This window comes from Triticum dicoccoides, chromosome 7A (genome assembly GCF_002162155.2).
Source record: "Triticum dicoccoides isolate Atlit2015 ecotype Zavitan chromosome 7A, WEW_v2.0, whole genome shotgun sequence".
In the NCBI taxonomy this organism is placed as follows: domain Eukaryota; kingdom Viridiplantae; phylum Streptophyta; class Magnoliopsida; order Poales; family Poaceae; genus Triticum; species Triticum dicoccoides.
In genome coordinates this window covers 699,683,292-699,697,041 of record NC_041392.1, presented here as the reverse complement: position 1 = coordinate 699,697,041, position 13,750 = coordinate 699,683,292, and the positions used below count along the sequence as shown (strand labels likewise).

Here is a 13,750-nt window from a genome sequence, read left to right as displayed (position 1 = left end):
CGGAGGTGTTGCATTCCTTCTAGCTAGGTCATGGATGCTCTAGCCTACGCGATCACCTCATCCTTCTCCAATACAACCCCCAACATTAACCTCTTAGCTCCTATATTTTCACTTCCATTCTTCCCATCGCGGCCACCAGCGCCACAATGGTTTCCTCGTTGCCCTTCACTGCCACATTTCCTCGCTGGTAGCGGCAGCCTTGACCCGGCATAGATACCTCACTTTCCATGTGAACAAACCACACTATTCTTGGCTTCCTTTCCATGCCACATATTGACGGTGTCCCGGATGGGGGGTCTCTCACCACGTCGTTTCCTAGCCTGGTGGGCCAGGGCGAGGACCCCCATGTCAGTTCACCAGTGGGCCACATCAAGGTGGTGCCCGTGGCAAATGAAAGGAAGGCTCCCAAAGGCATGCCGTATACAGTATACTCCAAGATATTAGAAGTCGTCCACAACCCGTTCTCGTTGTGCATAGCCCACTAGGATGTAATCCTAGACCCCCAGTACCTATATAAACCGAGGGGTCGGGCATGTAGATAACACACAACGATCTCGAGGTAGAGCATCAGTACTTTGTACTTCATCCAAAGCACTAAAACACAAGTAGGATGTATGGATTTCTCTCTCAAGAGAACCTGAACCTGGGTAAAAACTCGTGCATCCTTTACCATTGTGTAAAGACCCTTAGTTCGGGAACCCCTAATACACACAACCTGGAAATACGATACACGGGTCCCACCAAAGTCAGCTTTTAGTCAGATGGTAAAGTAGTCTTGCATGCATGTGCTTCCCATTCTCTCTCTTCTCCCACCCAAATTAATTCATCCATTTATTTAACCCCTGCTAACTTAAAATCATTCATATGTTTTAAAAAATCCATTTTATTTTTTTAATATATTTGAACTCATGGTGAAGAGACCTTTTAAAACAAGACCTACCTTGAATATATTTATAACGAGTTTAAAAAATTAATTTCACAATAACATATTTCACTCATTTCCTAACAACATACTTCACTCATTTAGAAAAATATTTCAGAATAACATATTTCACACATTTCATAAATAACATATTTTACTCATTCCAAAACCGATTTCACACATTCCAAAACAGATTTCACTCATTTCATATAACATATTTCACTCATTTCAAAAAAGATTCATAATACTCCCTCTGTAAACTAATATAAGAGCTTTATATATTCCAGCCGCACCACCTTGCAGTGTCTCCGGCTCAACAGTCACACGACAAGGACAAGTAGACAACATGCGTCCATGTCACGGCCTCGACCACCCCGTCTCGGCGTCGGCGGCGGCGCTCCTCCTTCTCCTCTTCTCCGCCTCCGTCCTCCTCTCAGCAGTCCCGGCAGCAAGAGCCCAGCAGGAGACCGGTACGTGAGCTCCATCATCCACCGCCGATCGACGCCATGCCGTGTGTGCATGTCTTGAGGATTCATGTCCGTTGCATGATGTCCTGATTGTAGAGCACGAGGAGGAGTTCAGCTACTCGGTGGACGCGGAGAACGGGCCGGCGCACTGGGGCGAGATCAGGGAGGTGTGGTCGGCGTGCGGCAGCGGGGAGATGCAGTCACCCATCGACCTCGCCGGCCCGCGCGTGTCCCTGGTGCGCGCCGCCTCGGCCACCTGAACCACTCCTACGCCCCCGCTAACGCATCCATCGTCAACCGCGGCCACGACATCATGGTATCCAACGTTACCCATCCGTTTCCAAGTAGTAATGGCCTGCATGATTAACCGTGAATGCTTGGATATGCAGGTGCGTTTCGAGGGCGACGCCGGGAGCGTGTCGATCGTCGGCACGGCGTACCACCTCCGGCAGCTGCACTGGCACGCGCCCACGGAGCACAGCGTCAACGGCCGCCGGTACGACATGGAGCTGCACATGGTGCACCAGAGCGCCCAGGGAAAAGGCCGCCGTCATCGGCGTCCTCTACGAGATCGGTGCCCGTGACCCCTTCCTGCACAAGGTACACCCCTAATTTGCTTCTTTCTCTCTTTCATCCTATTTCTTTAACCAAGCAACTACCCCCTCCATTCGGAATTACTTGTCTCAGAAATGGATATATCTAGACATCTAGATATATCCATTTCTGAGACAAGTAATTCCGAATGAAGGGGGTAGTCAACAAGGCTCAATTCGTTAAGCTTAACTAAAGCCAACATGACAACATGGGGGGCACGCACACGCACACGCATTATTTTAGTTCTAGATATATCCATGAGTGATTTCTTAATCAACTCAGGCGCCTCTTGTTATAAAGTTGCAATATGGCCGCATGCATGCATCATTCTAGTCCTCGTGAATGATCAGCTGGAGCCATACCTGGAGATGATCACGGAGCAGCGGGAGAGGGAGGAGAAGGTGGGGGTGGTGGACGCCCGGGCCGCGAGGGGCAGGGCCAGCGTGTATTACCGCTACGTGGGCTCCCTCACCCCCCCGCCATGCGCCCAAGGGGTCATCTGGACCATCGTCAAGCAGGTAGGCTAGATGCTTGCATAAGCCCTGTTACATTACATGTTTGGTGTTCTGAAATTTTTGCTCTGGTTTAGCAGGTTCGTACCGTGTCGCGGCATTAGCTGGAGCTTCTCCGGGAGGCCGTCAAGGCATAAGAATTAGTTTTTGCCCCATTGCTATTTCATTCTTCTGTTTCTCAAACCCTTTTCATGAACTATTCTCTCCTGATGCAGTCAACTCTCGTGTCTTTGGGCTTATTCGGCATGTGCTAGCATTTTGGGCTTAGAATTTGGCCACTACTTACTTTCGTGTCACGCTCCACCACTGACCCCCGGGTAAAGATCACCACTCAAAACTAAAAACAGAGAGCATTGCTATCATTGTAAGAGCCGTACATTGAGGAGAACCTTTGTGTATGTGTCCTCTCCCAAGAAGCCGATGGTGACGACCTGGTCCTTATTACCTTATACCAGAGAAGTAGCATCTCCTCTCCATCCAATACTATGTAACACAACGCTAGTGCCCCACCAGCAGCACCCACGGTACTCAACTGCTTCCCCTTTCTTGGGCGATGCAAGCCACAGAGGGATCGACCCCAGACACATCCATGGCATGGAAAGCAAATCCTAGAGTAGTGTTGGTTGTGCGAGTAGAAAGCGAGGTAGCTACGCGGGCTCAGAGTTGCCGCTGCCGGCGAGACAATGTGGCAGTGGAAGAGGAACGAGGACGTGGTTGTAGCGGTGGTGGCTTCCATGGGAGGAATCGGAAGGACACATGTTGATGTAAATAGTTGGAGGATGTACTATAGAAGGACAAGGCGGTAGTGCGGCTAGAGCATCCATGACGTTGTATCATATTATGATAAGGAATTTCATTACCGAAATCATCTTACGGAAGACATGGAAATCAGGGGATAGTTACTTGAAATGACCGCGGGGGTTGGGGGTGGGAGGGTAGGTTTATGTCATGGGGTGGCTAAATTAAAATCAATGGTGATGTTTGTCCATAGGCCCCATGCGTATCCCCCCGGATCATAACTTTACCATATTTCAGATTATGATACATTATCATAGCACATCAAACGAATAAGCTAATAAGAAATAGATCATATCCACAATTTGTATTGGGATTCCATAAATAAATAAATAAATTGATAACAATAGTGTATGATAATATGCAATGTGAATGTAGTAACTACAATAGTATATCATGCGCTATGATAGTAGCACATAATACTAAGCAAAGTGAGCTGCCTTAAGTTGGGCAATTCCTCCTAGGTCAAGAGCGATGTCATCTTTCTAGAAGTTAGAGCTTTTTCAGGATCTATGCGTAAGAGCTGCTAGTAGCATCCTTATGAGGTTGAGGTGGAGGAGGAAAAGCATTATGAGTCCCTTCTAGATCCTCCTTGGTCACTTGCACAAGTGGCTCGGTGTCATTATAATCTTCATATGTTGTGCCATTAGCTGAGGGGTTTGGAAGTTCCAATTCTCCAACCTTATTCTCCACAACTACATGGCCAGACCAGTCTTCACGCGCTCTGCCTCTCTTGATTCAACTATGGATCCAACATTCCCCTTGATGTCATTTTCTTGACTATCGGATTGACTTATCACAAGCCGTGACGTTTTAGGCATAGTTCTAAATATGTCACTGAGAACAAAACAGCCGCCACCTTCTTGTGGTGCAAGGAAGAACGACTGCGTAAATTTTGTGCAAACGCCATCAGCCGTGGTTAACGATCCAGTAACAACAATGAGGGTACCACCATTGTGAGATGAGACTGCATCTGCGGTGTCTATCTCCGTCAAGTATTTGCTGAAGTCCATAGATATTAATGATTTGTTGATCTCCTGTTGTTCAAACACACAAGGGGTAGAATTAATTAAAAAGAATTAATCAAAGTATATAAAGGTGAGCAATGCTACTTCTACGTACAAAATCTACAAAGAGTTTACGCACTAGTCCAAGTTGATGGCCGTTAGCTAAAATCAAGGGAGTAGTTGCCAGTCTAAATTAGCTAGTAGGTAAAAAAAAGTCCTCACCTTCATCTAAAAAAAAGTAAAAAAGAAAAAATCCACAACAGCCTATCAGCGAGTGCCACTTTGCATAACCCTTCATTTAAAAAATACCAGAGGTCCTCATCTCCATATAAAAAAATACATTTAAAAAATAATCCACACCTTCATCTAAAAAAATAACAAAAGATTTCTCACCGCGGCCAACCAACTTGCGCCACGTGGCATAGCTGGTTGGCCGCCCTTCATGCGTAGCTTAATGGTTTTAATTCCCCGACTCCATCAGGACGTGGCCGGCCAATCGTGTTCCTGTCTAGATAAAATTTGTACGCCTGGTCTGGTGTCAAATGTAGAATATGATAGTATTGATCAACAAACACGGCGCAAATCTATACAAGAAAAAAAAGAAGTCAATCGAAGCGATCGTGGTGCATGTAAATAGCTTTGTTAATGGAGATGGAGCGAAGGCTGCCACTTGAGGAGAAAGACGAGGACCTGCTTGCGTTGCCATTGCTGAAAGGAAATAGTTATGGATTAATGGTGTAAACTGAAATAATATTACTGCTCCCTCCGATACATATTACACAGTAGGCAGGCATGAAAGGGGCGAGCACGGGTGGAGCAGCCGGCGGCCGGCGCAGGCTAAAACCCTAGACCGAACGGGGAATTGTTTGCGAGCAACACGGGAGAGGGCGATGGGTCGGTGGGTCCCGCAGGCTCGCAACTCGATTTGACCTTTCGGCCCGGTCCACGTTCGCCGGAGGAGCGGAAAAGTTCCCGGCCCAATTATCGTTGAATCCACAGGGCCCAGCGAGGCGCACGGTCTGCCTCGTCTCCTCCGGCGAATCGCGGCCGCGTCTCTTCCCACGACCAATCGAGCCGCCAACGGAAGTCTCCACCCTGTTGCTCTGCTGCGATTTCTAGGGTTTGACTTAGCGCTGCATTTTTAATACGTTTATGAAAACATGGAATATGCATTATGCAAGATGGATCATGTCCATATTAAGTTTTGGTTGAGTGGAGGTGGTGTTATTGCTTATGTTTCTGTCACTTGTCTTATCCCAACCAAACTGATGCATTTTTTCTGTGTTGCTCACTATCTAAACTCATGGTCACCATCCACCTATTTTTTCCTCAAATATCACCTTTTTCAGTCAGCGTTAGAATGGGTAATCATCGAACGAGTGCAACAATTGCAGAGAAGCATGTTTGAAACCACCCCCTTCCCGGTTCACAGGTTTCCCATTATGGGCTGAGCATAGTCAGGTGTGATCTAGACGATGAACTAAAGGTGGTCCTGCGACCATTGTCCAACCTGAAGTACCTGAGAGTCAAATACTGCGGGTTCACCAAGATAGAGTTCCATGCTGCCAAGCTCTCCACCTTTGTGTATAAAGGGGACTGCATACCTATTGCCCTCCATCAAGCTCCCGAGATGGAAAATGCAGAAATTTGTTTCTGTGCTTCTACCTTTCGGCGTGGTTCAGCTGTGGTTCTCAATGGGCTTCCACATGTTCAGAATCTCACTTTGAAAATTTCAGTTGAAGTGCTAGAGGTATGTACGTACGTTGTTAGAACAAGCTTCTAGTTTGTGCAATATGGTTTTATTTTTTCGCTGAGCTCAACTTGCTCTTTCTCTTTCAGACTTCATTGGACATCAGATAGCCGTTACATGTTCCCGCAGCTCAAGCATAATATTGGCTGTATATCATAAACACGACGACAAGATTCTCTACTTGGTTTCCCTTTTGAGGGCTGCTCCGTTTATTGAACACTTGCAAGTACATGTGAGTATTTTCTTGTCGGATCACCTTTGTAGGTAATAAAGGAACTGTATTTGTTAAGGATTCTGCTTAAATGACCTTTTATCAGGATGCTTAGTGTTAGTTCTACCTTGGCAGTTTGATGGCACTTGCACGATGTGGTTTGCATACAAGGGGTCTTCGAGACAAGACATTCCACGATCCGAACACAAATACCTACACCTGAAGAATGTGCATGTCACAGGATTCAAAGCCACGAAAGGCCAGCTTCAACTCCTGTTGCATGTCGTGGAAAACGCCCCTGCGATAGAGACTGTGACCGTAGATACAGTTCAAAGACGGTATGATCTGTTGGATCCAGACGAGATTCTCCCGACGCTCCGCAGCTCTGCCCTTGATATTGTCAGGGATCCTCTCTCTAAGAGACTTCCACCAGATGCCAAGCTTTACCTTCTGTAAGACGGACAGAGGGCATAACATTAACATGCTAGCTGTGTATAAGCAATAGGAAGCAACTTTTTTACTGAAATCGCTATTGTTGGCGTGTGCTTTTGTGTTCTCTCAAAGATGAAATAATGAAATCGCAATACAACATTATGGATATGGTATTTTTCTTATCGAAATATGTATTTGGCAACCCTGTGCCCGATTGCAAAACTGTCAACCCATCCAGCGTCGTCAGATTCAATCGCGTGGCCCTTTCCCCTTCGCTCGTCTTCCTCCCCGCACTGTCGCAGGTATCGTCCTTGGCGTGGATTTGTCTCACAAGGCATGCCGGCCCAAAGAGATGCACTCAGACGTGCTGCCACTATGGTGACCTTCGCCGGATCACGGCGGGAGGATGGGGGACTCATGCGCCGCGGTCCCGCGCTTCGCCGACATGCCTGTGCGCCTGCTCGCCAGGCGCCGTGACCTCGACGGGATGGGGCTCGACGCCGACACGCTCTGCCTCCCGTCGCACCTCTTCGCCCTCTTTGATGGCCACGACGACGCTGAGGTTTGCCTAGCTAGGACTAGAAACCCCCTCTCACCCCCTTGGATTCGTCACCAATGACAGCCTAGCTGAGCGACCCTGCGATCTGATGATTTGTGTTCATCCGGGTTGTCGCGTAGGTGTCTGACTACTGCCGATAGATGCCACAAGTTCAGCAAGTCCATCTTAACCCCATTTCCTGTTGGCTGAGACCCTCACAATCTCTCTCGCTCTCCAATTTCAGTGGACGCACATGCAGTGTTTCAAAAGGAGACCAGCTTCAGAGTTTCAGAGAAAGACCAGAGCAATTGAAAACAGAGGAGACAGTTGTATTTTGATTCTGGGCAACACATGCCCTTTCTTTTTTCAGTGCAACGAATGCCTGAATTATGTTTCCAACGAATGCTAGTATTTTGGCTAGCTAGCTGCTATCTACATGTTGCGTGCTTGCTAGTTAGCGAATTCCACCTGTGCTCCTTCATGCTACTACTATCTGCTGCTATAATTTTCATGGAATTTGCTCCCAATCTTTCTTTTTTGGTAAGAAAAAAGTAAAAGCAGTTTTGAAAAGAATGATACTTTGTCGGGTAGGTATCTCTCTCAGTTGCAGTAAACTGCCCCTTGAAAATGTTCCCAATATTGATTCTGATAACTTAGGCACCATCACCGTGGTAAATTTGACCCCAAATTTTTTTATTGAAAAATATAACGCCGGTAATTTTCTCTATAAATAGTCGATAATATACGCACGACAGACTAGATTACTTACACACAAACACCGCTGTAATTTTGAGTCGCGACTAAAAAATGTTGAAAACATACCTTCGATAAATTTCGTGTAAATAGCGCGATAATATATGCACCATTGATTTGATAACTTACGTCTAAAATACCGCAATATTTTTTTCTTTGGTAGAAAAAAAGTTGTTGTAAACATACAATGGCAAATTTTGTGTACATAGCATGGTATTTTAAGCAGCGCGGACATGTTAAACTGCCTATAAAGACCATGATAACTTTTCGACCCTGGAAAAGAAATTGTTCAAACATACCCCCGCTATTTTTTTTAAAAACATGATAGTATAAGCAGCTCATAACCGATAACTTACATACAAACACCATGATAACTTTTGCCTTAGGAAAAAGTTGTTGGAAAATATACCCTTGCTAACTTATTTATACATAATATGGTAATATACGGCTCACAGACCTGATAACTTACCTCCAAACACCTCGGTAACTTTAACTAGGAGAATAATCATACCGGCAGCTTCTGTGCAAATAACACGGTAATGTACGTCCAAACACCATGGTAATTCCTTGGATAGGGAAAGTTTTAGATAATACTCGCTGTAATTCTATGTAAATAGCATGGTAATTCACGCATCATGAACATGATAACTTACGTAAAAACACCGTGTTAACTTTTGACTCGGAGAAAAAGATGTTGAAACATACCCCAATAAATTGTGTGTATAACTTGTGTATGAACATCATGGTAACTTTTCTGATTTGGGGGTGTAAAAATTGTTGAAAACATGCACGCAGTACCTTCTATGTACCTAGCATGATGATTTACACACCGCAAACATGATACAAAACACCATAGTAAATTTGCCCAAGTGCATGTTTTTTATGAACACGCGATAACTTCTGTCTACATAACATGATAATTTACTCATCGCATATCTGATTACTTACGTACAAACACCATGATAACATTGACATGGGGTTGTGCGAGAGTTAGATACATCGACAAGTAGTTTTATGATGTTGTAGTTTTATATTTATGTTGAATTGTGTTTTATGTACTATATTTGCTTCAAATGAACTTGCTATGTTTGAATTATGTTTTGAATGATGTAGTAGTTGAACTAGTTTTACATCTTCAATTACAGCATCTGTTGGAGTAGTAGTTTTTCATCACCAAATGTACATCATCTGTTGGAGTTGTGAATTTTTTAAAGATGTAAAAAACACTTTTTAATGATATAAATTATACAACGCCTACTTTTACATCTCTAAATATACACCTCCTATTGAAGATGCTCTAAAGAAGCTGGAGGAACAGCCGTAGCACTAATAGGCATGTGATTAAATAGTTGTCACATCTCCCGACTCGCTGGTGATTAACCGAAGGGTCTGTCTAGAACACATCTAGATGTGGCATAGTTATGTCACATCTAAGCTGATATTCACTCTGTTTGTGGTCTTTTTTTTTGTCATAGTTTTTTTTGCTACATTATATGTTTGTAGAAGCTTAAATGTAACATCCTTAAAAAGCATTTAGATATGAATTAGACAAACTGTTAAACCGAAATGCGTAAGTGAGTGTACGGGCGGCGGGCTGCTTCAAACCGGTCATGGCATGAGGACGAAGAAGCTAAGACTTCCCTCCTGCGTTGGCATTTGGGTTTGAAGCGAGCTTCATAACCTCCCCAACCTCCAAATATAAAGTTATGAACTTGTTTGTCCATCAATTATGACGATCAGAAGCCATATGGCTACTCTGCTACAGTGCTATTTTGGATCAAAATCAGCATAGGGTAAACATACTAAAATGTTGGTTATGTTGTGTCTGACTTGGCCTTGTTGTTTCTGACTTGCTAGAGACAGGAGAGTTGTGTCTCTAGGTCTAAGGGCATCTCCAGCCGCGCCCCAGGAAGGCCTTTCCAGGCGTTTTTTTGCGCCGGCGCCGAAATAACGGCCCAGCCGCGTCCCCAGGAGCCTGATTTTCGCCGGCCTGGGCCAAAAACAGCGCCGGCGGACTCAGGCCGAACCCGGCGCGCTGGGGGCGAACTGTTTTGGCGCGAAAAAGCCGCGGGCCAGCCGCGTCAGGGACACGGCGGCTCGTCTTCCCCGAACTGCCTCGGTTCCCGTGGGGAATCAATGGCAAGGCTGCCGCCGGTCAGCCTTGCCATTGATTCCTCACGGGCGGCGCGTCATGGGACGGCGCACCGACGCCTCCCCTCCCTCGCACGCGTACACACGGGCGCGAAGCGGCTATAAAAGCCGGCGGTCGCCTGTGCCCACACCAGACTCGCCCCTCGCCGCCGCCCAGCCCCTCTCTCTTCGTCTCCGTCTTCCTCTCCCGAGCGCCACCGGCAGCCCCTCTCTCTCCCTTTCTACCACCGCCGAGTCCGTCGCCATGGCAGAGCGCTTCCCCGGAGACGAGGCGGCGGCGAACGGCTTCGGCCGCCATTCGCTCCGCGAACAGGAGTCCTGGCTCCTGTTCCAGGTGAACATCCCGACGCCGCCGGACATGCGCGCCGGGCCGACGGGGTGGCGGCTCAGCGACGGGGGAGTGCCCGTTCCCCCGTTACCCGACGCCGTGGCGAAGCCCAGGTACTTCGCCGAGGAGGTCGAGGTCGCGCGCGCCTCCCTGACCGACGACGAGCGCTCCCTCCCCCAGTACGCCGTCGGCAATCACGCGGCTTGGGCGGCGTACTTCCAGCGCCGCCAGCAGCAGCGCCTGGCCTCCACCAACGGCGCGCCGGTGGTCAGCGGCGTGAAGAACAGCGAGGGGCGCCACCTGTGGTGGGGCGTCCCCGGCCGCACGCTGGATGGCGTGCTGGCGTACCTCGACGGCGGCAACAACCCGCCGTTGACCTATCCTGCGACGGGGGCCTCCCCGTCACAACACTGACGCGCATGGGCGCCAAGGAGGTTCGCCTCCTCCTCGTCTTTCTCCTCTCGCTCATCTTCCCACTCCTCCGGTTCTCCGGCGCTTCTCAGCGTCAAGGCCGAGCCCGCGGCGGAGACGCCAATCGGTCGGCGCACTCGCAGCGTCGGCATCGTCATCAACGAGGGCAGCCGGCGCGCCTCCTCCTCGTCGGCTCCTCCGTGCTTCGTCAAGCCAAAGATGGAGCCGGGGCTGGCGCCGGTGAAGACGGAGCCGGGGCTGGCGCTGGTGAAGGCGGAGTTCGACGACGACGACGCGGCCCTAGAATGGGCGCGCCAGGACTCCATTGCGATGGAGAAGGTGCGTCGGGAGAAGGAGAAGGAGCGCCAGCGCGCCGCCCTGCGTCGCTTCGAGGAGCGCCGACGCGGCCGCGATGAAGACGGGGTCGTCGTCTTATGCGACAGCGACGATGACGACGACGCGCCGGGAGAAGGAGAAGGAGCGTCAGCGCGCCACCCTGCGCCGCTTCGAGGAGCGCCGACGCGGCCGCGATGAAGACGGGGTCGTCGTCTTATGCGACAGCGACGACGACGACGCACCGCCGCCAGTCCGTCATGGCGACGCCGGGCAGGGGTCCAGCAGGGGCGCCCGCGTCAAGGAGGAGAAGGCCGACGACGACGATGGCGGCGACGACTTCAGCCCCTTTCTTTTTTAGATTAGGTTAATGTAATGAAAATGCACAAATTTCACCGAAATTTGCTATGTTTGGCCGAAATTTAACTAGTTTTTATCATAACTTCGCCGAACGGTCCTTCTTTTCTTATTTTAATACGCGCCTGGGGGCGGCCCTGCGGGCCGACGGCTGGGGACTGACTCGCCCCCAGGGCCATTTTTTGCGCCGGCTCACCCCCAGGCGGCGCTTTTAGACGCCCCCTGGGGGGCCAACGGCTGGAGATGCTCTAAGATGGCGAAGAGAGAGCACTGGAGCTGTTTAAACAAACAATTACTCCATTCCACAATGTAGTGCTTCCTCTATCCCCGTGCTTCAACCTTGACAGTAAATTTAATTATCAAGACCGATTGCGGCGGGAGCAAAAATTATATCAGTGAATTCGTATTTGAAACATTCAGTTTCAACATGCCTCCAGCCTCTAGTACACTAATACAGTTTGCTGTTACAGAGGCAGAGAAATTCTCGCCAAAGAGCACGTATGTTTGGTTAAGATAGTGTGAAATAAAACAATCAACGATTCAAGATCGCCATGTCGTGAAGATGGAGAAAACATAGGCGCACTGACAGAAAACAAAGAGGTGAACTGTCAAGAAGGCGACAGCCAGGAGTAGTGCTCCAATCATTCTTTACTTTGCATCGACATCCGGGTATTCACAGGTGCTGCAACCGTTTCAGTAGATCAATCATCTACATCTTCACAGGTGCTGCAACATAGGCGCACTGACAGAAAACAAAGAGGTGAACTGACATCCGGGTATTCACAGGTGCTGCAACCGTTCCAAGAAGGTTTCAGTAGATCAATCATCTACATCTTCAAGGTGCTGAAGTCCAAGAAGAGCGTGGAGCGTACAGAGAATGCAGCTGCTGTACAAAACCTGGAAACAGTGTGATGTGCAGAAACTGCTATTCATGCAGAGCTCCTGGATAGAATCTGAATTTCACTCATACACGAACAGAGAAAACAAGGATAAAGTCACATAAGCAAGATCATAGCAAGAACTCTCTCAAGAAATGTAGGGACCATGGTAAAAACTGAACATGATACACAGTTAAAACAGAATAAATCAGCACTGTTACTATTTCTCCAGTTCATGAAACTTACAAGATGACACAGTAGGAACAGCTAACTAACTAGAGAGCGGCATCGATCGGCCAGCGTGGCAGGGAGCAGCCCATCTAGGAGGAGGTGAACTTGGTGACGGCCTTGGTGCCCTCAGAGACGGCGTGCTTGGCGAGCTCGCCGGGGAGGACGAGGCGGACGGATGTCTGGATCTCCCGGGACGTGATGGTTGGCTTCTTGTTGTATCGGGCCAGCTTGGCGGACTCGCCGGCAAGCTTCTCAAAGATGTCGTTGATGAAGGAGTTCATGATGGACATGGCCTTGGAGGAGATGCCGATGTCCGGGTGCACCTGCTTCAGCACCTTGAAGATGTAGATCTTGTACGTCTCCACGCTCTTCTTGGACTTCTTCTTTCCCTTCTTGTCAGGGCCGCCCTCCTTGGACGCCGGCGGCCTCTTCTCGGCCTTGGTCTTCTTCCCCGCCGTGGTCTTCTCGGCCTTCTCCACCACCGGCTTCTGCTCCGCCTTGGGGGCCATGGGTGCCGCTGCTGCTGCTTGCGTCGACGGGGAGAGGTGTGGTGTTTCGCTGGGAGGTAGGAGTGGTGGGGAATAGGCGGCGGGGGTGCGGCGAGTTTATAGGAGGGGAGAGCGCGCTCTGATTGGTGGAGGGGTGCGTGCCACGGATCGGTGGCCTCCAGTGGTTTGACACGATCTCAGCCGTTCGCTGCTGTGGGTGATGGACGGCCCGGATGCGCCTCGGCGCGGATCGCTGACGTGGTGGATTGAAAAACCTTTTTTGAGACAAACGTGGCGGATTGAATGGTGGGCGGGGAGCAGACGGGCTTCGGCCCGCGAGCGCATACGGAGTACGAACTGGGCTTTCTCCGTGGCGGGAATTTTGAGTTCAACTGTTACTGTTTTTTTCCTGGACATTTTGCTTTCAGGAGCAAAACTATTTCTTTCAGAAAAAATTGCAAATTACAAGTATAATATGCATTTTTAATCTTTCAAACACATGCAAAATACCAAGATCCTTTTCATGGTAGCAAGCATAAGTTTAGAGAGCTTGTCTTTACCAGAGAGGTTGCAGGGGTAGTCTTGCTCACCA

General features: G+C 48.7%; 1 protein-coding gene and 2 pseudogenes across 1 annotated transcript; 1 reads left to right on the top strand and 2 right to left on the bottom strand.

Moving 5' to 3' along the window:
- The first annotated feature begins 1,268 nt into the window (after positions 1 to 1,268).
- LOC119333928 lies at positions 1,269 to 2,632 on the top strand (annotated as a pseudogene).
- A 1,168-nt stretch (positions 2,633 to 3,800) lies between these two features.
- On the bottom strand, positions 3,801 to 4,303 carry LOC119328082 (annotated as a pseudogene).
- An 8,329-nt stretch (positions 4,304 to 12,632) lies between these two features.
- On the bottom strand, positions 12,633 to 13,243 carry LOC119331935 (histone H2B.3-like). The gene has a single exon (XM_037605112.1). The coding sequence runs from the start codon at positions 13,177 to 13,179 to the stop codon at positions 12,760 to 12,762; it is 420 nt and encodes a 139-aa protein (XP_037461009.1). The 5' UTR covers positions 13,180 to 13,243; the 3' UTR covers positions 12,633 to 12,759.
- Between the last annotated feature and the right edge of the window lie 507 nt (positions 13,244 to 13,750).

Excerpts from the sequence above, each read along its gene's own strand:
- LOC119331935 (XM_037605112.1), bottom strand. The coding sequence starts at position 13,179 with ATGGCCCCCAAGGCGGAGCAGAAGCCGGTGGTGGAGAAGGCCGAGAAG.